General features: G+C 42.0%; 3 protein-coding genes and 1 long non-coding RNA gene across 6 annotated transcripts in view; 1 reads left to right on the top strand and 3 right to left on the bottom strand.

Moving 5' to 3' along the window:
* The window catches only part of LOC6584154 (moesin/ezrin/radixin homolog 1), a 31,302-nt gene extending 17,457 nt beyond the window's left edge, over nt 1–13,845 (bottom strand). The window contains exon 1 of one of the 2 annotated variants that reach the window (XM_015161484.3): nt 13,391–13,845. The gene's annotated coding sequence lies outside the window, so the exon portion shown is untranslated. Of the gene's footprint in view, nt 1–9,491; nt 9,584–13,390 lie in introns of those variants that run through there. The other variant, XM_002009777.4, reaches the window with a different exon arrangement.
* Nucleotides 3,573–5,695, top strand: LOC122756728. The gene is made up of 2 exons (XR_006356564.1): nt 3,573–4,161; nt 5,368–5,695. It is a non-coding gene; the product is annotated as an uncharacterized LOC122756728 (long non-coding RNA).
* Nucleotides 13,846–14,103: 258 nt separating the features above from the next.
* On the bottom strand, nt 14,104–15,343 carry LOC6584153 (uroporphyrinogen-III synthase). The gene has a single exon (XM_002009776.4). The coding sequence runs from the start codon at nt 15,104–15,106 to the stop codon at nt 14,297–14,299; it is 810 nt and encodes a 269-aa protein (XP_002009812.1). The 5' UTR covers nt 15,107–15,343; the 3' UTR covers nt 14,104–14,296.
* Nucleotides 15,344–15,791: 448 nt separating this feature from the next.
* On the bottom strand, nt 15,792–19,017 carry LOC6584152. 2 transcript variants are annotated; one of them, XM_015161483.3, is made up of 5 exons: nt 18,710–19,017; nt 18,195–18,584; nt 17,479–18,133; nt 16,320–17,412; nt 15,792–16,195 (listed from the first exon to the last, which is right to left on the bottom strand). In XM_015161483.3, exons 1-4 carry the CDS (start codon nt 18,808–18,810, stop codon nt 16,354–16,356), a joined length of 2,205 nt encoding a protein of 734 aa, XP_015016969.1. In that variant the 5' UTR covers nt 18,811–19,017; the 3' UTR covers nt 15,792–16,195; nt 16,320–16,353. The 2 variants fall into 2 exon arrangements, with proteins under 2 accessions (XP_015016969.1, XP_002009811.1); XM_002009775.4 differs by having other exon boundaries at nt 15,836–17,412.
* Nucleotides 19,018–19,116: the final 99 nt, after the last annotated feature.

Genomic DNA, 19,116 nt, shown 5'->3' with positions numbered 1-19,116 from the left:
TGCGGGGTAAGAGTGGCTGATAATGGCATAGCTAATAGCAATTGATTAAATGTATATTACTATATATATTTTCTTTGATTCAGTTAACTTGGGTAGATTTGTTTGTATTACAGGGCATTGCCTAGTCGCATACTCCAGCTTAAGCACTTCTCGTTTTGTTTTGTGAATGAGTAGAGGTAAAACATAGGGCAAACAGTCAAACAAGCAACTTAGCAACAAATGTTAATTACAGGTTAAAAACTATATTTTTAGAGCAGCTGTTAATTATACCTGTGTGTGTTTCGATACAAATTTTTATTTCTTCTAATTTGGCTTTTTAATGTGTAGATATATATACATACATACATATATACATATGTACACAACATTGGAATAAGATAGACGCATTAAGTATACAAATGTGACAATTTAATGAAGCAAATTAAGGCTTAAATGTTCTTGATAGCAAACAAATGGTACGCGCGCACGTAAAGAAAATAACAGCAGCCAAAGCCGAAACAACAAAAGGCAACTGTCAAAAGTTCGCTTTATACAAATGACAGCGAGTGCGAGCGAGAGAGGGAGAGCAAGATATATAGACAAGACGACGGCAGCAGCAGCAGCAACATCAGCATGGTGGGTGTAGAGCAATGGCGGTGGGTTAGAGATGGGAGAAAATAAAAACATCAACGCGACCATAATTAACAGCGACACGCAAATACAAACACACATACTACAACACTCCCACACATACACCTCAACACTTATGCATATCTATGAAGCTCAGTTCGTTCGGCATATTTTGAATAATTTCTTTTGACATTGCGCCTCACTTGGCGCATGATTATTTTAATTGCCAACATATAGCAGCAATTAGTGATACATGTACACATATATACATACGCACATATATACACAATCATACACTCAATGTTATTATTCAAAATTTAAGTATCAAATAAATGAAAGCGAATTGGCAATAAAGCGCTTAAGAACTTCATAAATATTTGCTACGCCAAAAAGCTCGCTCTCTCGCACGCTACGCTGAAAACAAAAAGCTCTCTCCCATAGCTCACTTGAGCACCGTTAGTTAGTCACTAAGCTGGATCTTCGCTTGGCTTTGCTAATTGTTTTGGTCAATTTGGCATGCAAAACACACAAACAAAGCCAACATTGTAATTGACAGTAGTTTTTTTGTTGACAATTTTATTTACTGTATTATTATTATTTTTTTTTTTTTGGCTATTTGCAGCTTAATCAATGGAAAGTTTTGATGCGAAACCAGGTGACCGGCTAATTTGAGTCAATAATTACGTATATGTGTGTGAGAGTGTCCGTGTGTATCGTACTGTTCCAGTTCATGATAATCTCAATTGGGTCATATTACGTAACGGAGACGTGCCGGTTATCAGTGTTGGCAACGTAATGTCATACTACGTGCATTCAAAAACTTAACTGATACACACACACACACATACACACACGTATTTAAGCCGCTTTGTTTGGCCTGCTATATTGGCGTGCCCGCAATAGGCAATCAAATTAATGCTCACGTTTTTTGTTTTTAGTTTTATTTTCATTTTTTTAATTTTTTTTTTGTTTAGTTTAAGAGAACGATTTGCCTTTTGTTGAGCATGGCATATAGAAAAGCCGATGTAATAAAATAAAATTGGCATTGCACTGAGCTTGCCCAGTATTATTATTATTAATAATTATTTCGATTGCTGTCAACGGCACTTCCGTTGGCAACTATTCTCCCATATTTATACAATGAAATCATGTGCATATCTTATCTAATATATACACACTCACACATGTAAGTCTACACACACATATACACATATTTGTGTAGCAATTGCTCCAAAAATAATTTATATCAACATTTTTCTATGCGGTCCGCGCCCGAAAAAAAAACTAGCTAGCAAAACAAAGAGTTCCGAAAAGGAAACAGAAATGTTCTAGGCGGGAGTATTCGGCTAGAGGATGAACTAAACTATGCAGAATGGAACGATACATCGATAAAACTAAATTATATATGTTGATCAAGAAAATTAACTCTATAAATTTCAACTTTAATATAATTCTAATTATATATTTCAATCTCTCTGCATATTACCTTCTATATGCTACACGAAACGAATATACCTTGTCAACTATTTTATGGGGTATAAAAACAATTAGAAATTGGCAAATAGACAAATAATGAATGACAAAAAACAGACAAACAACGACAGACAATTGGGTCGCTTGTTCTTCCCCCTTCAATTTTGCGCTATCGATAAACAAAGCCAAGCACGCACGCACGCACTCACGCACCCGCACCCACACCAATTTTGCCTCACCTCAGCACCCCACAATTTTATTGTCTCTGTCGCACATACCCCACAACAACATTGCGTATGCTGAATTCGTCTGCTCTGTTGACGAATCAGCACATGCAAAGGGAGTGTAAAGCGCAGCAGCTATTGGCTAACTGTAGCAAGCCACGCATGAGCATAAGCGTAAGCATACGTATGCAGCGCTGCTCGCACATCCTTAAGAGACCCAGAAGACAATGTGAGTGTGTTGAGCAAAATTCCCTTTCGTTTTTCTGTCTGCCCGCCCATTAGCTCATGCTAGGCTCACACTGTCCCACTCACTTCGCTCTACTTTAATTCGCTTTAATTCCAGCTCTATGGGTTTGCAAATTGAGCATAAGCACCGCTGCGCTTACATCCTTAAGAGAGCCAGAAGACAATGTGAGTGCGTTGGGCATAATTTCCCTTTCGTTTTTCTGTCTGTCCGCCCTTTGGCTCATGGGCTAGGCTCACTCTCTCCCGCTCACTTTGCTGTAGAGTAATTCGCTTTAACTCCAGCTTTATGGGTTTGTAAATTTATGCACATTTTTATGTCATAATTTTTTGCAGGCATAAAAGCTTTTTTGATTATAAAACGACGATATTTGCATGCAAAACTGTGCGCCGGTTAATTTTATGATGCAACACAAGCACACACATGCACATTCATTCATTAAGCTTCAGAGCAACAGGGATACAGATAATAAAGACAAAGAGACAAACAAAAAACTCGCCACATCTGCCATTTGCTGTTATTATTTTTATTATTTGCAACTTATTTTATGATAGCCGCAACCGCAACTCGTTAGTTAATTTCATTTTACCTACAATACAAACGCAAATATTAATCGCCAAGACAACAAACCCAAATATAGCACAATAAAAATGAGAGAAAAAACCCCACAAACAATAGAAACACACACACAGACACCATAAAAAAGTAAGTATATGTATAATATGCGTGACATTGAGTTTTGAGGTTATGCATATGATATGCAGCCGCAGTCGCCGCCGCAGTCGCCACCGCAGTCGCTAAGCACTTGAACTGTAGAGTTGCCTTAAGTCTCCATTTGGTATGATATATGTATATATTTGTATTCGTGTGTGTGTTTGTGGTGCTTGTTTAAACGTTAGTTAATTGAATAGGGAATTTCTTGCGCTTTTTCAGGGATTTATGCTCTTCACTTGATTTATGAAGTCCCAAAATAGCAAAGAGCAAATATCGAGAGCATGAACTTAATAAAAATATGCATTGAAACGTAGCGTCAGCAGCGACGTCAGCAGCGAGATCGTGCGCGTCACAGCTGTCATTAAAACAACATTAAAACTAAAGCAAACAGTGGCCCAACAAATTAAACTCACACATATAAAAAACAACGAAAATGACAAAACAAAGTAAATAACACTCTCCAATGGATCCCAATTCGATACAAAATAAATATTAACAAAAGGCAAGGCCAAGCACAAACACATTCGCGATCGCACGGAAGCTAAGTGTTGGAAAACGCTGACGTCTTTGGAGAGTTCTGCACCGAGCGTTGAGTTCAAGCTAAAAAGTCAAAGGAATTCTTAGACCAAAGGAAATGTTGTCTATTAGCAAAACTTTCATTAAAACTTTTCCAATTTCTAAGCAAAATAACAGTAAAACTAAAAAGCTCCTCGAATTCTATGCTAATTGTGACTAATTGGCGAGCTCTGCCAGCTCCGCTATTTGGGTACAGTTGTCAACACGTTGCCAGTTAATCAATCAATCAGTCAATCAATCAATCAATCCCCTTGGCCATGTACCACGCTAAGTAGGCCAAATGATAGCGAAAAAGCAATCGAACAAGAGAAAATCGAATTGGTAAGAGCTGCGAACACTTTATATGGCAAATAAATTAAAAATATTCTCGAACAAGTGAAGAGGCGAGCTGAACAACTGCCAGATACCACGCACAATAGGAAATAGCCGAGAATTGCCGAAATTGCAGTTGAAATCTTGTTGCTTCTGTCGATCGAGTTATACCCTCGTTTGTCATTCAATATGTAAAGGGTATACCGAAAGAGGCGCATGCTGAATCACAGACTAACCTTTTTTTTCGGGCAAGTGCCGCATGTGGGTGTGTGTGAATGGGGGTTTATACAAAAATACATACAATATAGTATATTGCCAGATATTTATCGGCATGTCTAACTGAGTAACCTGGCTATAAACGCGCATTGCCGTCATTGGATTCTGTTGTTAACTGATTCATCATGAAGCGCGTCAAGCTCCGTTCAAATTAAATTGTTTGCTACTGACGACGATATTTACCTTGACGCATGCAACGCCAACAAGCAAGCAAACGGAATCTAATGAAAACTGAAAACAACAAAACGAAAATATAGCAGAAAAAATCACAATTGTACAATTAGTCATTTCATCAATTAATAATTAACTATTTTTAAACGTGCGCGCGGCGCTGCTCCATTGGCTGATGAGCTCAGTTTGAAGCAATTTCCAAAGCAAGATAGAGCGAGATGGAACGAGATAGCGCGCGACACACAGCTCACATTTTATTTAAAGTTATTAACAAGCATGTTTCAAGATTTATCGTATTTCTTACACCTTGAACTTTGACGCAACAGACTTTAAAAAAACAAAATATTTTTTTCTTAAATGAAAAAAAATTGCAGTGCAAAGCTCGACAAAGCAGCGAGCGCAGCTTGACAGCTTCTTGCTATGTGTGTGTGTGTCTGTGTGAGCGTGTGTGCTATATCAACAAGCATTTGCATGCAATAGGCTCAGCTGCACCTGTTACAACAACAACAACAGCAGCACAGCCGAAAGCTGTGCACATTTTTCGACAATGGCAGCTAATTTAAGAGAGCCCAGCGCCCCAGGCGAATTGTCCAATTCGCCTCGTCTATTTGCATTTGACATTTTCCAATGCTGAGAGAGAGAACGTACAATACTTAAGAGTTAGAGCGTCAAACCTACTCTTAAGAATTCAGCACCGCATGACCTTCAGAGAGAAATTTTTTGTCTGTTTTTGTTTTGATTTTACAGTTTCTTTTTACTCTTTCTTAGGCACATTCACTGGGATGCTTGAAAAAAGAAGAAGAGGAAAAACATACAAACAAAAAATTAACATAGCTCAGCTGAAGAAAGCTGCAATAAGGCAAAAGAAAGCTGCGGAATTTTAGCAATGCGGCCAACACGATGGCCAATGGCCTCCCCAAGCGCCAACACAAGGCCTTAACAGCCAGACCAGTCTAACTCTACAGAGAGGGAGAGGGAGAAAAAGAAAGACAGAAGCGAGAGCAAAAGAGAGAAACAAGTGAAGATCGTTCATTGCCGTAAGAAAAAATCAACAAAAAATGTTGAAATAAAAACATAAATGTATATAAATATATAATATATATGTATGCATTTTCATATATATATGTCTGTCTATATTGGTTATGTCTTAACTACATTAAAAGCTCGTATTATAAATAAAACGAGGCAATTTAAATGCATTCGAGCACGCGCACACCTCACATGCCAGAGTCTGGCCATAGTCTATCCATGATGGGGTATTACCATTACCATTACCATCCATAGCTTTCGACATGCAATCTCTTGGCATTTTCACAATATACTATTATGTGATCTCTGTTCGATTCTCTGCACAACAAATAGACAGCTTAATTTGTTCAATTATAATTTCAGTTCGGTTTAATTAAAGTTAAATTCGAGTTTGTATAATGTTTAATTTGTTTGAGAAATGATCTTAACTTTTCGAATAGCTTAAGTTAATTGAGAAAGGGAAATAGATAGAGAGAGAGAGAGAGAGAGAGAGAGAGACTGGGAGATGGAGACCTCTAATATCATACTTTCCCACGTTAGCGTGGTGCACGTGGTTGCACTCACAAGCTTGAAAGATAAGTGGGATAACATTTTGGCATTTCATGAGACTTATTTTCAAAATATCCAGGCAGAGATTCTATATATACTATATATGTATGTCTGTCTACGAATCTGATATCCTTATGAATCCTAAATCTTTGACTCTCTCTCTCTCTCTCACTTTAACTTTAGCAGGATTAGCAGAATTCAGTAAAATTTTTGCATTTCTTTTTATTTTTGGCAATATATATAGCTGGATGATAAAATTTTCCAGCCAGAGACATTTGTTCCAAATGGTATACTCTAAATATCCATGGAGTCAACTCTAGTTTGCTTCTCGTTTATCAACTTTCATAGTGTTCACTATTGCAGCAACATTTTTGCGTTTTACAACACCTTTAAGCTGACAGATATGGAAGACTTTTGCCAATAGATACGTATATACATATATCTATATATATATATATATATATATATACATATATAGGTGACTGTGGAGCTGGCTGAAGTAGGCATGATTGCATTTTTATTTACAGTTAGTCGCTTGGCCAAACGAGTCGCTGAATAAAAAGCATCGTAGCTGTTGCCTCTGCCTCTGCCGCTGCCTCTGTCACTGCCTTGTCGCTGGACGCTTCTGTCGCGCTGTCGCTGACTCTGCGTCTGCCTCTGCCTCTGCCTCGGTCTCTGCTGCTGCTACTTGACTGTCTGGCTGTCTATCAACTTGTTTATGAGGCACTGTCTCTGTTTCTGTGTCTCCTCCGTTGTAAGCTTGACTGCTGCAAGCAGCAGTGGCATTTGCTGTGGCACTTAGCCATTGCCATTACTGGTTGTTGTTGTTGTTGCTGCTGTTTGTTGCTGGTCAGATTTACTTGTTGTTGTTGCTGCTGCTGCTTGACTAGCGCTTTTAGAAAGTATGTCAATTTAGAAAAGCCGTTGACTGGACAACGCACACACACACACACACACACACACATGCAGGCCTGCATGTTCACATATGAGACTTGGGCACATACAACATTGCACATCTCTATATACATATATATATTTATATATATATAAGCCAATATATTTGTAATACCAACCCAAGCAATTTGTTGTTGTTCTTCTTGTTGTTCTGTTTCTTGTAGTTCTTTTAATTGTTGTTGGCTTCATACAAATTGCACTTGAACACAACACACGAAAAAAAACGACATTTATTCAAATTGCAATTTCCATGGAAATAAAACCCAGGCGAATTCGAAACGTCACAAAAAAAACTTTGCGTCTAATTGAAACGAGCGCGCCGTCGCGACTGTCTAACTAAAAGCTTGCTGCTGCGGCTGTTACTTCGGCGTCGTCGACGCTGATGACTCCCAAAAGAGAGTGGGAGAGTCACAGAGAGAGGGAGAGAGTGACAGAGTGAACGCGCGTGAGTGCGGGCGGGGTAAAGCTGCTGCTGCTGCTGACTAGCTGCGATGCTGCTGCTTCTTCTTTGACTAACTCGAAACTCTGCTCAGCTAATAAGCGTTGCGTGCGGTGCTTTGTACAGACGCGTTAGCAAGTTTGCTGCTGACTAAATGGCAAATTTTATAATAGAGCACGTTGTGCGCTGAAACGACGCCAAAGCTTAGCAGCAGCAGCAGCAGCAACAGCAACGCCAGCTTACGCGCAGTCACAAACAGATAGAGAGTGAATGAGTGCGAGAGAGCGGAAGAGCAAAGCGAAGCAAGAGAGCAAGGAAAGACAGTTAACAGCAATCAAATAGCATTGTTGTTGCTGTTTCAAGATAGCACAGGAAATAATATCACACACACACACTCATGTAAAGTAAGAGAGAGAGTGAGAGAGAGGAATATGCGGCATTTTGTGCGATATGAGCGCCAAAACATATCAATAAAAGTGAGCAACGTGAAGGGGGAAGCTTGGAAGCTTACGATTAACACCGGTGACGGCGGCAGCTGCAATCAATTGAAAGTTCGCTCAATGTCCCATAGATGGAGCTACAGCTGCAGGTGCAAGGTTGTGCGGCGAGCCAACCAATAATAAAACCAAAGTCTACACCAATACACACACACTATGAGAAGTAGATAGAGGCAGTCGCGATCACAACCAAAATTAGAACATTACGTATATATATAACCACTTTGAAAATAGTTTATCAATTTTGTTGTTCCTCTGCTTTGCTTTGATAAAAAAAATATAAAAAAGCAAATAATGATGAAGTAATGATTGAACTGGAAGGTTGACGAAACGTGAGAAATATTTATAAATGCGCCCATAAAACTATATGTGTATATTGCAAGTGAATTTATACTCCACGGGGTTTTTCTTCCTCTATATGTATGCTCTACTCAAAAATCACATGATTACCACATGATATATGCCTTAACATATCTAAATAGACCAAATTCAGTTATTAATCAGTACTCTTACTTTATGTGTAAATAAAATAAGGTATTTTGATATACAGAAATAGTTAACAACATATGATGGACGCCCTTTCGAGGTTAAGTTCAGTGGAATCTACAATTGCAATTCAAAATCACTCACAAAAGCAGAAGTAAAGGAGAATGAACAATCGCTGTAGTGTTGTTGTTGCTACTGTGTCTGCCTTGAATTACACTCTCCACATTCATCTCTCCACTTCACTTCACTCCTTACGCATTACCCTCGCTTGCACTCTCATTGTAAGGTCAACGCAGCTTGACTCTCGACTGTCTGTCAGTCAGCGTCGCAGTCAGCATCGGTTCACTTTCAAAAGCATTTCGAGCAAAAGTAAAAGCTCTCCCACGCAGTTTTTAATGGTGGCATTGTTGGAAAGAGAAAGAGCAAAAGCAGGAGCAAGACCAAGAGATCGCATATCGTAAATGTTAACGTCGCCGTTGACGCCAACGTTTTAAGTGTGCTGCACGCAATGCTTAAAGACATTTTTGTCCAATGTTCCCAGATAAGATAACGAGAGCGCCAGGCATTGCTCTATGTGAGGGGTTTGGCGATGGGACAGGCGAGGACAGTGGAGGGGAGGTGAAGAACTGGTTAAAGTTGTATGTGGATCGGTTTTGGGGCGGCGTCGGAGGTCGACCGGCGATTGACCCACTAAACAACGTTGATGACGCAGCGGGTCTCTCAGAGAGCTTTTGCTTTGACGTTGATTAATTTCTCACACTTCACTAAGTGGGTTAAGGGCAGTTCTGATTGGGCAGAGCCGCTGCTGCTGCTGCAAGTGATAGCACAGCACTTTTAAGGCGTTGCCACCCACCCAGTCATACAACAATACACAAACTCTCACACACACACACATGCTTAACTTTCAGTTCCAGAAGTACACAAATATTTGTACTTACATGCAAATAATACACAAATTATAAAACGATAAAAAGCGCGCGCCAAAGCTTTCGCTCGCAGCTGCGCTCGCGCTTTTGCACTCGTACTTGCACACGTGCAAACAAAAAAAAAAAAAAAAAATAAACACTCACAACTGTTGTATTTTTCGACAATTTTTTTTGCTGCTGCGCTGTCCGCTGACTTTACGTACCGAGAGTCAAATGCGAAATGAGCCGACGTCGCAGCGCAGCGAATGCGAACATACAACGCTTTTTATCTGTGTGCAACGGATGGGGAGGGGGATAAGGGGTGGAAGGGGAGGCTTTCGATTCTCGAGAGATGCTCCACGAAATTGTAATGGCCGGCCAGCAGCCCAAAAAGCAAGTCACGCGGCCGACTTGAAGCTTCACACACACACACAGGCAGACTCACATATATGCACAGCGAAGTGGAGAGCGAGAGATCGCAGAGCGTAACAAGTGTCAGTGGAGCTGCTGTCAGGTGGCAACACTGGCGCATTGAAATTTAAAAGCAGGCGCCCACTTTTAACGTTTTTCGTTTCGTATTAGTTTTGTTTTGTTACGTAATGCAGCCACCGTCTACGCCGCCGCTGCCACTACCACCACCGGCTTTGCTTTGGTGCTGTACTCTACGCGCCGCTGCGCCCGCTTAACTAGTCAAGCATATCAACAACCCGTTTTGGTTAATTTACATAAAATACGATATAACAACAATAGCAAGTCGCTGCACACTTGTTGAGCAGCCCCTCCCCCTCTCCCTTTACCTAACAATAAAATAAAAAAAATGAAAATCTATCCTAACGCTGCGCAGTCGACGCATGAGCAAACAAACTGAGTGAGAGTGCCGAAACAGCGACGGCTGCGCAGCCGACTGTTGCGCTTCATGGCTAGCGCACGTGAAAGTACCAAAAAAGACGAAGAGAGAACGACAGGCCGAGAGAGGATTTTGTTTTAAAGTTCGAAACCAAGTTCGAATTTTTTGGGTGACTGTAACGTCAGCGTCGACGCTGTCGCATCGCTGTCTGCACTCAAAATGCAAATTGTAAATTCTGTTTTATTTCCATTACCTAAAAATATTCGCCTCGAAAATAAATTCAACAGGCGGCATAGTCGATGACGTCAGCGCGTCTTCTGCTGCTTCGTGTTTGTTGCTGCGCTGTGCAAAATTTCAGCGAATTCAATGCCAAACACACACACACACATAGGCGCAGCTGAGGAACAGAACACAATATCCGAAGACCAAGGCGACGACGAACGAGAGAACGAACGAACAACAATAGCGTCGCGTCGTTGGCGCAACTAGTGATGTGCACATTACTAGTCACGAGGGATTGCACGTGCATGAAAAGTGAAAGCCAAAAACAATTTGCATATCTTCAACCTGTAGTGTCATCAGTCCTAATTACACAGTAATAAATTTTATAACTTTAATTGCCAACTCAAATTAATTTATTTTTAGAATATTAAACACAAATTAATATCGAATATTCAAGTGTTATTGTGCTAATTTATATTTAACGCTCACATATATACATATATCACACGCGCACATCAGTAGCAGCAACGTCAACGTTGGGTGCTTACCTGTGGCTGCTGTTGCTTCTTCTCGGCGTTTTGTTTTCTTCTCTTCAGCCCAATAAAAACAACAGAAAATCGTTGGGTAGCTACGCAAATTTCGCACAAAATGGCAACACTGGCACACAAACTGGTTTTGTCTCAGTTTGCTGGATGAACAGCAATGAATATGTGGATATATATATATACATAAATCATAGAAAATAAGGTGTTAATTGATGAGAGCAATGGGAGAGGGAAAGAGAAAGAACAAGAGAGAGTACGCGAGAGTGAGAGAGATAGAGATAGAAAGAGATTTTAACACAGCTTCGGTCACCCGCCCGTTTTGGGCATGTTCAACAAGCTAATTACGAATCGTTCTACTTTTGGCCGATAAATCAAATAATGAATGAACAGACACACACACACACACAGAGTGAGCGAGAGCCCATTGGCGTTGCCAGTAAGTGAGCGAGTGTAAACAACTGAGCACAACTGCGCCGCAGCATCCGCTGCTACATCATTTACCAGCGCCTGCCTCTCGCTCTCTCTCTCTCTCTCTCTCTCTCGCTCAATGTTTTTTGTCTTTTTGCCTTGCGCGTACGGCGAAGAGTACGAAAGTGGGAAGATCTTGGCTGCTTTTAGAGCTTAGAACTTGGGTGCCCATAGGCTTCGGTTTTGTGGTTATTTATTTCTAGTTTTGCGCTGCTTTCTTGCTGCCACAAGACAAACCGTTACAAATGGCATGGGAATGTCAAGCCATTGAGATGCTGAACAAATCAGAAAGAACCAGAACAGCAAAGCGTTTAACTAATGTCCCGGTTCAATAAAATTGGAAACTTTCGTACACAAACACACACATGCATTCACACATATGCATGCGTGCGTGTGTGAATGGTAGAAGCAGGCCAGCCATCAAACCAGTGCTGCCAGGTTTTTTTCTTAGTCAAATCAGGATTGGGAATTTCGTTATTTGTTCTCTTTAATCCAGCTAGCACATACATATGTACATATGTATATATATGTGCATAAATAAGAATATAGGTGTAGGTAAAATGTGAATTTATTAGACCGTATTCAAAACTCACACAGAATCCAAACAAATTCTGTAAATTGGTTCAGTTTATAAATTGGAACAATATTAAAACTTCTAACTAGAAAATGCGTCTTTATGCTAATGAGATAATATGCTGTTGTTGGACTAGCATACATATGTATAGCCACACATACACACATATAAGTATATATACATGCATAAATATGTATGTATGTATGTATGCGGCGACATATGATAAAAACGGAAGTAAGCGACCTGCAGACACAAAGAAAGACAGTAACACAATACAAGACGACGCAACATAACGTATATGTATGTATATGTATGTATGCGTGTATGAGTGAGTGAGTAAGTGGAAAAACTTTGAACGACCCGCTGGAAAAACGGTGGTTGCGAGGCAGCATTGACTGCAATTTTCACACGCTTTGGCTAACACAACAATAATAAGCAGCAAAAGGTGGCCGGCGGGCAGCGACAGTGATTTATGGCAGCCGGCACACCAATAACAAATATATACATACATAAGTATATATATATATATATATATACATGTACACAAAATACAAAATGCATATATTAATTCTCACATTATTTTCCATTGTCTCGCTCTAGCGCACAGCGCGCGCGCTAAATACTTTAGGGAGAACTCAAGCTTGGCACTGAAATTCAAATATTTAACAGACTTTTTGGCGAATTTGATTTAAAACGGCGGCGGCAGTAGCAGCGGCGAAGAGAGCTAAGCCGTAGCATGCAGCGAAATGTCTCTCACTCTCACTCTCACTATTTGATTTGTTGTCGTTGCTATTCGTTGGCAGACAACGAAACTGTGTTAGTTGCATGTTTTAGCAAGTAAATACAACAAATATAAAAAGTGTCAACGGCAAATTTGCCAATTTGCAATGCCAAAAAACAGCAAACGTTGACAAAGCGGCGCGCAGGCCGGTTAATGACTCACTCAAACCAATTCAACTCAAGTCGCGCTCTCTCTCACACTAGCACACATTCATGCACACACACACACACAAACACATGTACATGTATGCACACTGACGCCGCGCACACCGGTATTTCAACATTGCGTTACACACTCATTCCGTTTGCTCGGTTCTTGGTTGCTTTCTTGCCATCCCACTTCATTTTTATTGCTTTTAATGCTGCATGATCACACACAAAAAAAAAATATTTAAAAAACAGAAAACCCTTTGTACTGGGTACACTCGTACGACTGCATATAATGTACCAGGAAAAGGTATAGGATATGAAAACCAATTAACTTGGCTGAACTCACCTGCAATTTCGGCTGACACCGGCACAAAGTGTTTGCGTGGAGTTTTTCTTTCGTTTTAGTTTTATGTACAACGCAACATACACTCACAAACGCCAAAATACTATCGCTGTTTGTTATTGGCTATAAATGCGCAGAAAATCACACAAAAGTTGAACGAAAAAAAAATAATAGAATAAAACTGCTTCAGTGGCGCGGCGGGCACAAAAGCACAAAAATTACTTCGTTGTCGCTGTCGCTAGAGCTGCACCATAATCGATAGTATCGATAGTTTTGTCACCCAAAGCACGAATAAAGACAGCACCACCGTCTGCTGGCGGCCGTTCTCAGTGTGTAAAAGTATGCCGAACTGCTATTGGGTGCCTTCACCTTTGTGCCTAAACAGACATGCGTATGTGTGTGTGACGGTGACTCAACGCGCAATGCGATGTAATTTGAATCTAATTTTTATATCAATTCCCCAACGCACTGTTATTTTTTAATATTATTAGTAACTTAGTTAAAGGAAAGCGAGCTGGCGATCAGTTATATTAGAGATGGATACATATTTCGATACATAGAGGAAAAAACACGATATAATTTCGATATCGTAGGAATATTTTAGTTTATCGACAGCTATTTATTACTGCTGGTATTTATTTGCTTGCCTCCACAGCCTATCGATAACTGTGTTGGCGGGTGCAGCTGGTATTTGAAAAATGTCGGCCAAATGTAAATTTAGATACGAAAAAAACAAATTTATTTAGCTTCAATTGAGGTGAGTATCGGGCGTCAAAAATAACTTATAATGCGCAACATTTCATGCTGGGCTCACTAATTTTGTACTCATCGAGGTCACATAGAGAGAGAGAGAGAGAGAGAGAGATAGATGGAGATAGATTCAACTCGAAGTAATTAAAACAAAAACACTTATGCTACGTCCAGGCGCTCCCGAAGCAGGCGCTCACGACTCTCCTGCGGGTTGAGCAATACCTTCACCAGATGCTCCACCGTTGGCCGCTCTGCGGTGCACAGTACCTTCAGCCCCAGCGACTCCAGGGCGCGTCGAGTGCTCGGCCCAATGGCCACCAGCTTCCACTGATCCGGCGCAATGTTGCGGGCCTTGAAGTATTCATACGCACAATTCACACCGGAGGGTGAGAAGAATGCCAGGAACTCAATATTCTCCGCCTTCAGGGCACGATCCATACACTCGGCCAGCTGTGGATTGCACTTCGTCTCGTACACCTCGCACGCATCCACACAGAAACCATTCTCCGCCAGCTTCGAGAGCAGCGTGTCCGTGGCCAGATTGCCGCACGGCAGCAGCAACGGCAGATTTCGTGATCCATCGAACGTGTCCACAATGAAGTCGCCCAGATTCCGGGCGTTGCCCGTCTGCTTGCCGTGGGTGAATAGCTGCTGCAGCGTGCTCATGGCCAGATTGTGCGTAACCTCGCCGACGGCATAGTTATGCAATAGTTTCCAACCGCTGGGCAGCTCCGCCAGTTGCAGTGCCTCGGCAACGGCCTCAACACACCTCGGACTGGTGAAGATGATGCCCGCATATTTGTCCGGCGTCTGCAGCTTGGCCCGCAGCTGTTCAAGATTTTTGAAGCCGAAGCTCAGCGTCGGCACGAACAACGGCTGAAAGTTGTGCGCCAGCAGAGTCTCCGCGTAGACATCCGTGCTCTCCGATTCCGATTTGAATATAATCACCGTCCGCTGCTGGCTGCTCATCTTGCTGTTTGCCGTTTGCTCTCTGTCTCGTCACGATCGATCGCCGTTTCTCGCTATATCTATATATCTAAGTATGCCGATTATATAGTAAATGCAGTCGCAGTTCCTCTGCAACTGCAGCGCTATTTTTTCCTTTCTTTCTTTCCTACTTTCTGCCTCCTTCTTATTACTGCCGCCGTTGGCCAGTGGCCCAACGATTTTTATTTTATTTTTATTGTTGCTGCTGCACTGCTCGCACAGCTGTTTTGCCGGCCTGCCGTGGTGTTGCCAGATAGTGCAAAACTAGCTCCGCTCAACGCGCCAAAGCCACAGTGGGCGAAAGCAGAATTTATTTGAAACTTACAAACGAATGTAGAAAATTAAATTTTATATTTTGCTACAATTGTTCAACAAATGTAAAAAAATAAACTATATATTTCTTTTAAGCTTGAATGAATTTTATTTTATTTCGATTTTAGTTACGGCAGTCTCATACTTTATTATATATATTTTTAATTAAATTTATATCTTTAGATAAAAATATATAAACATTTTTTTATCAGTTATATATGCATTCATTTAATTGTTACTTCATTAGGAAACTTAAATATTTAATGATGAAACTAAAATATTTTATCAGTCTCATATATTTTTTTCTTTTTTAGTTATTATTCTTCTTTTTTTAATAAAAATAAATTTGTTTTCAAATATAAATGCATATATTTCTTATTTCATTCAAAAACTAGAATATTGAAGTATTTGTTGTTTCTTTTATATATAACAATATTCTGGCAGATTGTAATAAATATTTGAACTATTCTGTCCATTATATGTTAGGATATCTTTTAAAATAAAAATTTGTGACTTTGCTGGGGAACTGGACCGGGGTAGTTAGTATATCTATATATATGCTTTTTCTCAGGTTTTTTCTTTTCAACATTTCTTAAATTTTAAGTTCGATCCAGTTCGGTTAGCTCTAAAAACTATTCTACAATTAATTATAATTTTAGTTTCAAAAGATATCGTTAATCAAGATCTTAATATAGTTAATATATCTATGAAATATAGCGTCCTTGATTCCTGAGTTGTTATACTATTATAGTTATATAGCTATAGTATTATGGTTAGTGTTTCGTTTTTATTGTTCAAGCCAAAAAAAAGAAAAAGAAGAAAAGAAAAAGAAAATAAAAAATTAGAAACAAAAAACCTGAAAGTTTAACGAATGAACACAAACCAACTAATGAACTAGAAGAAGACTAGATGATTAATCAATTGGCCTTGGCGGTTCCGTCACGTTCCATCCACTTGCGCAACAGATCCCCGGGACGAATATCGTGAACCCCCTGTCCAGCGTACGGCGAGCCCTGAGGCGATTGCACGCGCAACGGCAATGGGTAATCGCGTCCCACACTCGGATTCAGATTGTTCAGTGATGCCTGGTCCTGTCCTGATACTGATCCCCACTGGGATGGCTCGGGACGCTGATTGCCCAGCTGCGACTCGAAGCCTGAGGACTGGGACGAGGTGCGTGAGAGGTCGCGAGTGTTGTTGTTGTTGCACTGCATTAGATTGGCGGTGTTGGGCTCATGTAGCAGTTCCGGCTGCGTATGGACACTGGTGGCGTTCACCCAGGCGGAGATGTTGCTTTCGCGCTGCTGCTGCTGCAATACGAGGTGCGACGGATAGAGCAAGTTGTTGTTGGAGCGCGTCATCGGACGCTGATCAAGGCCATAAATTGTCTGTCCAGAAGTCTGATAATTGGAGTTAATGCCGCTGCGCTGCCAAATACCATCCTCTCCAATCGTGCTCACGCCCACGGCATAGTTGCGGCGCCAGCCCTGCTGGTCCAAGCTGCCGGCCGAGTACATGGACGTCTGGGTGTGATAGATGGGATTGTAGCTGGTGGCTGGCGTCGGTGAAAGCACCGGCGATGGGGACATCGGATTGAGGTGTGTGCGCTGCGAAGAGACACGCAGCGAGTCCATGGACAACACCGAAGGCGCAATAAGGGGCTTGCCCAGACTGTTGAGGCTGACGCTGCGCAGCTGTGGGGCCGGGTTCGATCTCGGGGTCGGGGTACGGGCTGCGACTTGGGTCGGGGCCGGGCTCGGAGTCGGACAGTTGGAGTTCAGCACGGACAGGTTGCTGGCATTGCTGTTGTTGCTCGCATTGCAGCTCAGCTGCTCGCTGATCATGCTGATAGTCTCCTCGTCGTTGATGCACTCGTCTGTGCACAGGCGATGGAAGCTTTCGGAAGCCGACAGTTGCTCCAGGCGACTCTCGTCGCGCATATACAACAGGATCAGGGTGGACAAGCTGCCCAACAGCTTTGGCAGGAATGGGATTAGTGAAGCTTGGAGTAGCAATTGACATGGAAGATTAAGAGTACTCACAATGAAGGTGATCCCATTGATGGCCTCAAAGATCAAAAAGGAGCCCTTGGCATAGATGCTCCACAGGACGAGCAGCGCGGTATAGCGGGTCAACTTGAATCCAGAGACAAGGTTACTAATCAAACTGATGACCAGCATGGCATACGGATAGAAGCTGGTGTAGCAGCTGTTGAAGGTGACCTCGTCGGCTAGGGACTGCGGCGTGCCCACGGTGTAGAAGACCAGTTTGCCCACGACGGCGGCAAACATCCAGAGCTTTGAGAGGAAGGCCTGTGCGGCCAGCCACTCGCTGGCATAGGCGATGGTCAGATGCAGCATGGTCAGGGCGTGCGTGTAGACGAAATAGGCGGGCTTGGCCAGTATGTTGCCCAGCAACTCGGTGAACTGCTCCGGTGTGGCCGTGGGCAGGGTGCACAGCAGACAGACGATGTTGACCATTGTCATCAGCTTCATCCAGAGCTGGTAGCGCATCAGGCAGCGCTGCTTCTGGGCATGAGCGAGACGCTCATAGTGCGGCTGCTTGAGCAGGGCGGCGCCCTTTATAATGAAATTCAACAGCTTAGCGCCCAGCACCATTTTCTTCTTCTCGTGGAGCACACGGTTGACATGGCGCTCACAGGTGGTGCACAGGCGATAGCGCTGTTCCAGCTCGTGTCTGCGGGCAAGCGAATGAGTGAATCTATGGGGCAGAAGGGAATACTCTCTGGGCTACTCACTTAAAGCGTTTCAATTCCTGGTCGAAGCACGCCTCGAAACGCGGCTCGAACTGGGCCAGCTTCTCAATCTTCAGGCGCTGCGCCTCGTTGCACTGGTCGCACAGTCCGTTATCTTGCGGTGGCGGCGTTCCGCCGGCCATAGCGTTGCCATAGTAAGCATTGGCACACAGCCCGTTACGCATGATGCCGCTGCTGCTGTCCATCGAGGAGTGGGCATCGCAGCGTATACTGGAGTCGTGCTGAGCGAATATATCACGATTATAGTCACCATCGCCGGTAAAGCCATTATACTGCTCGCATTCGGGACAGTTCCAGCTGTTGCGATCGCCGTACGGCACGCGCGAGTTTGTGTTACAGAACCAGCAGTTTACCGTTATGCCGAAACGTGAGCTAACCACGAAGATACATACATATATATCATAAATTGAAGCATAATTGTTACCTCAAGTCCCATACCGATATACATACATACCTACATACATACATAATATGAATAAAATTTCTGTCTTACTTACCGCACGTGCACGTACATCTTGTAGAGCAGCAGACAGAGCACAAAACTAAGCGCCAAAATCGGCAGCGCCTTGGCGGCAATCATTAATAGAAGAGATTTCATTGTTTTTGGGTTTTTTTTTTTCAGGTTGTAAAAGTTTTTTAAAATATTTTATTTGACTTGTACTACTTCCAACCACAGCCACGATAAAATGGGAGAAACTAAACGTCAAACTATTTGATATATACGTATGTATATTACAACTACAAAAAACCGGGCAGTGACAGCGGCTAGCTCTTGTCCTTGTATGTCAGTTTGTTTAAAGCAATATCGATGACGATAGATTTAAATGACATATGGGCAGCAGGACTGGCGATAGCCGGCACTATTGAATAAAAAGTCTTAAGCTGTGTGGCAAGGTATGCTGCT

This window comes from Drosophila mojavensis, unplaced genomic scaffold (assembly GCF_018153725.1).
Source record: "Drosophila mojavensis isolate 15081-1352.22 unplaced genomic scaffold, ASM1815372v1 contig_136, whole genome shotgun sequence".
NCBI lineage: Eukaryota > Metazoa > Arthropoda > Insecta > Diptera > Drosophilidae > Drosophila > Drosophila mojavensis.
The sequence above is the reverse complement of the archived record's forward strand: the minus strand, read 5'-3'. Positions and strand labels throughout refer to the sequence as shown.

What these genes read in the sequence shown, in the direction of transcription:
- LOC6584153 (XM_002009776.4), bottom strand. Translation starts at nt 15,106, where the DNA reads ATGAGCAGCCAGCAGCGGACGGTGATTATATTCAAATCGGAATCGGAG.
- LOC6584152 (XM_015161483.3), bottom strand. Translation starts at nt 18,810, where the DNA reads ATGAAATCTCTTCTATTAATGATTGCCGCCAAGGCGCTGCCGATTTTG. An exon ending in CAGGAATTGAAACGCTTTAA is followed by an intron (nt 18,134 to 18,194) that starts GTGAGTAGCCCA and finishes GCTTGCCCGCAG; the next exon opens with ACACGAGCTGGAACAGCGCT. An exon ending in TCAATGGGATCACCTTCATT is followed by an intron (nt 17,413 to 17,478) that starts GTGAGTACTCTT and finishes TTCCTGCCAAAG; the next exon opens with CTGTTGGGCAGCTTGTCCAC.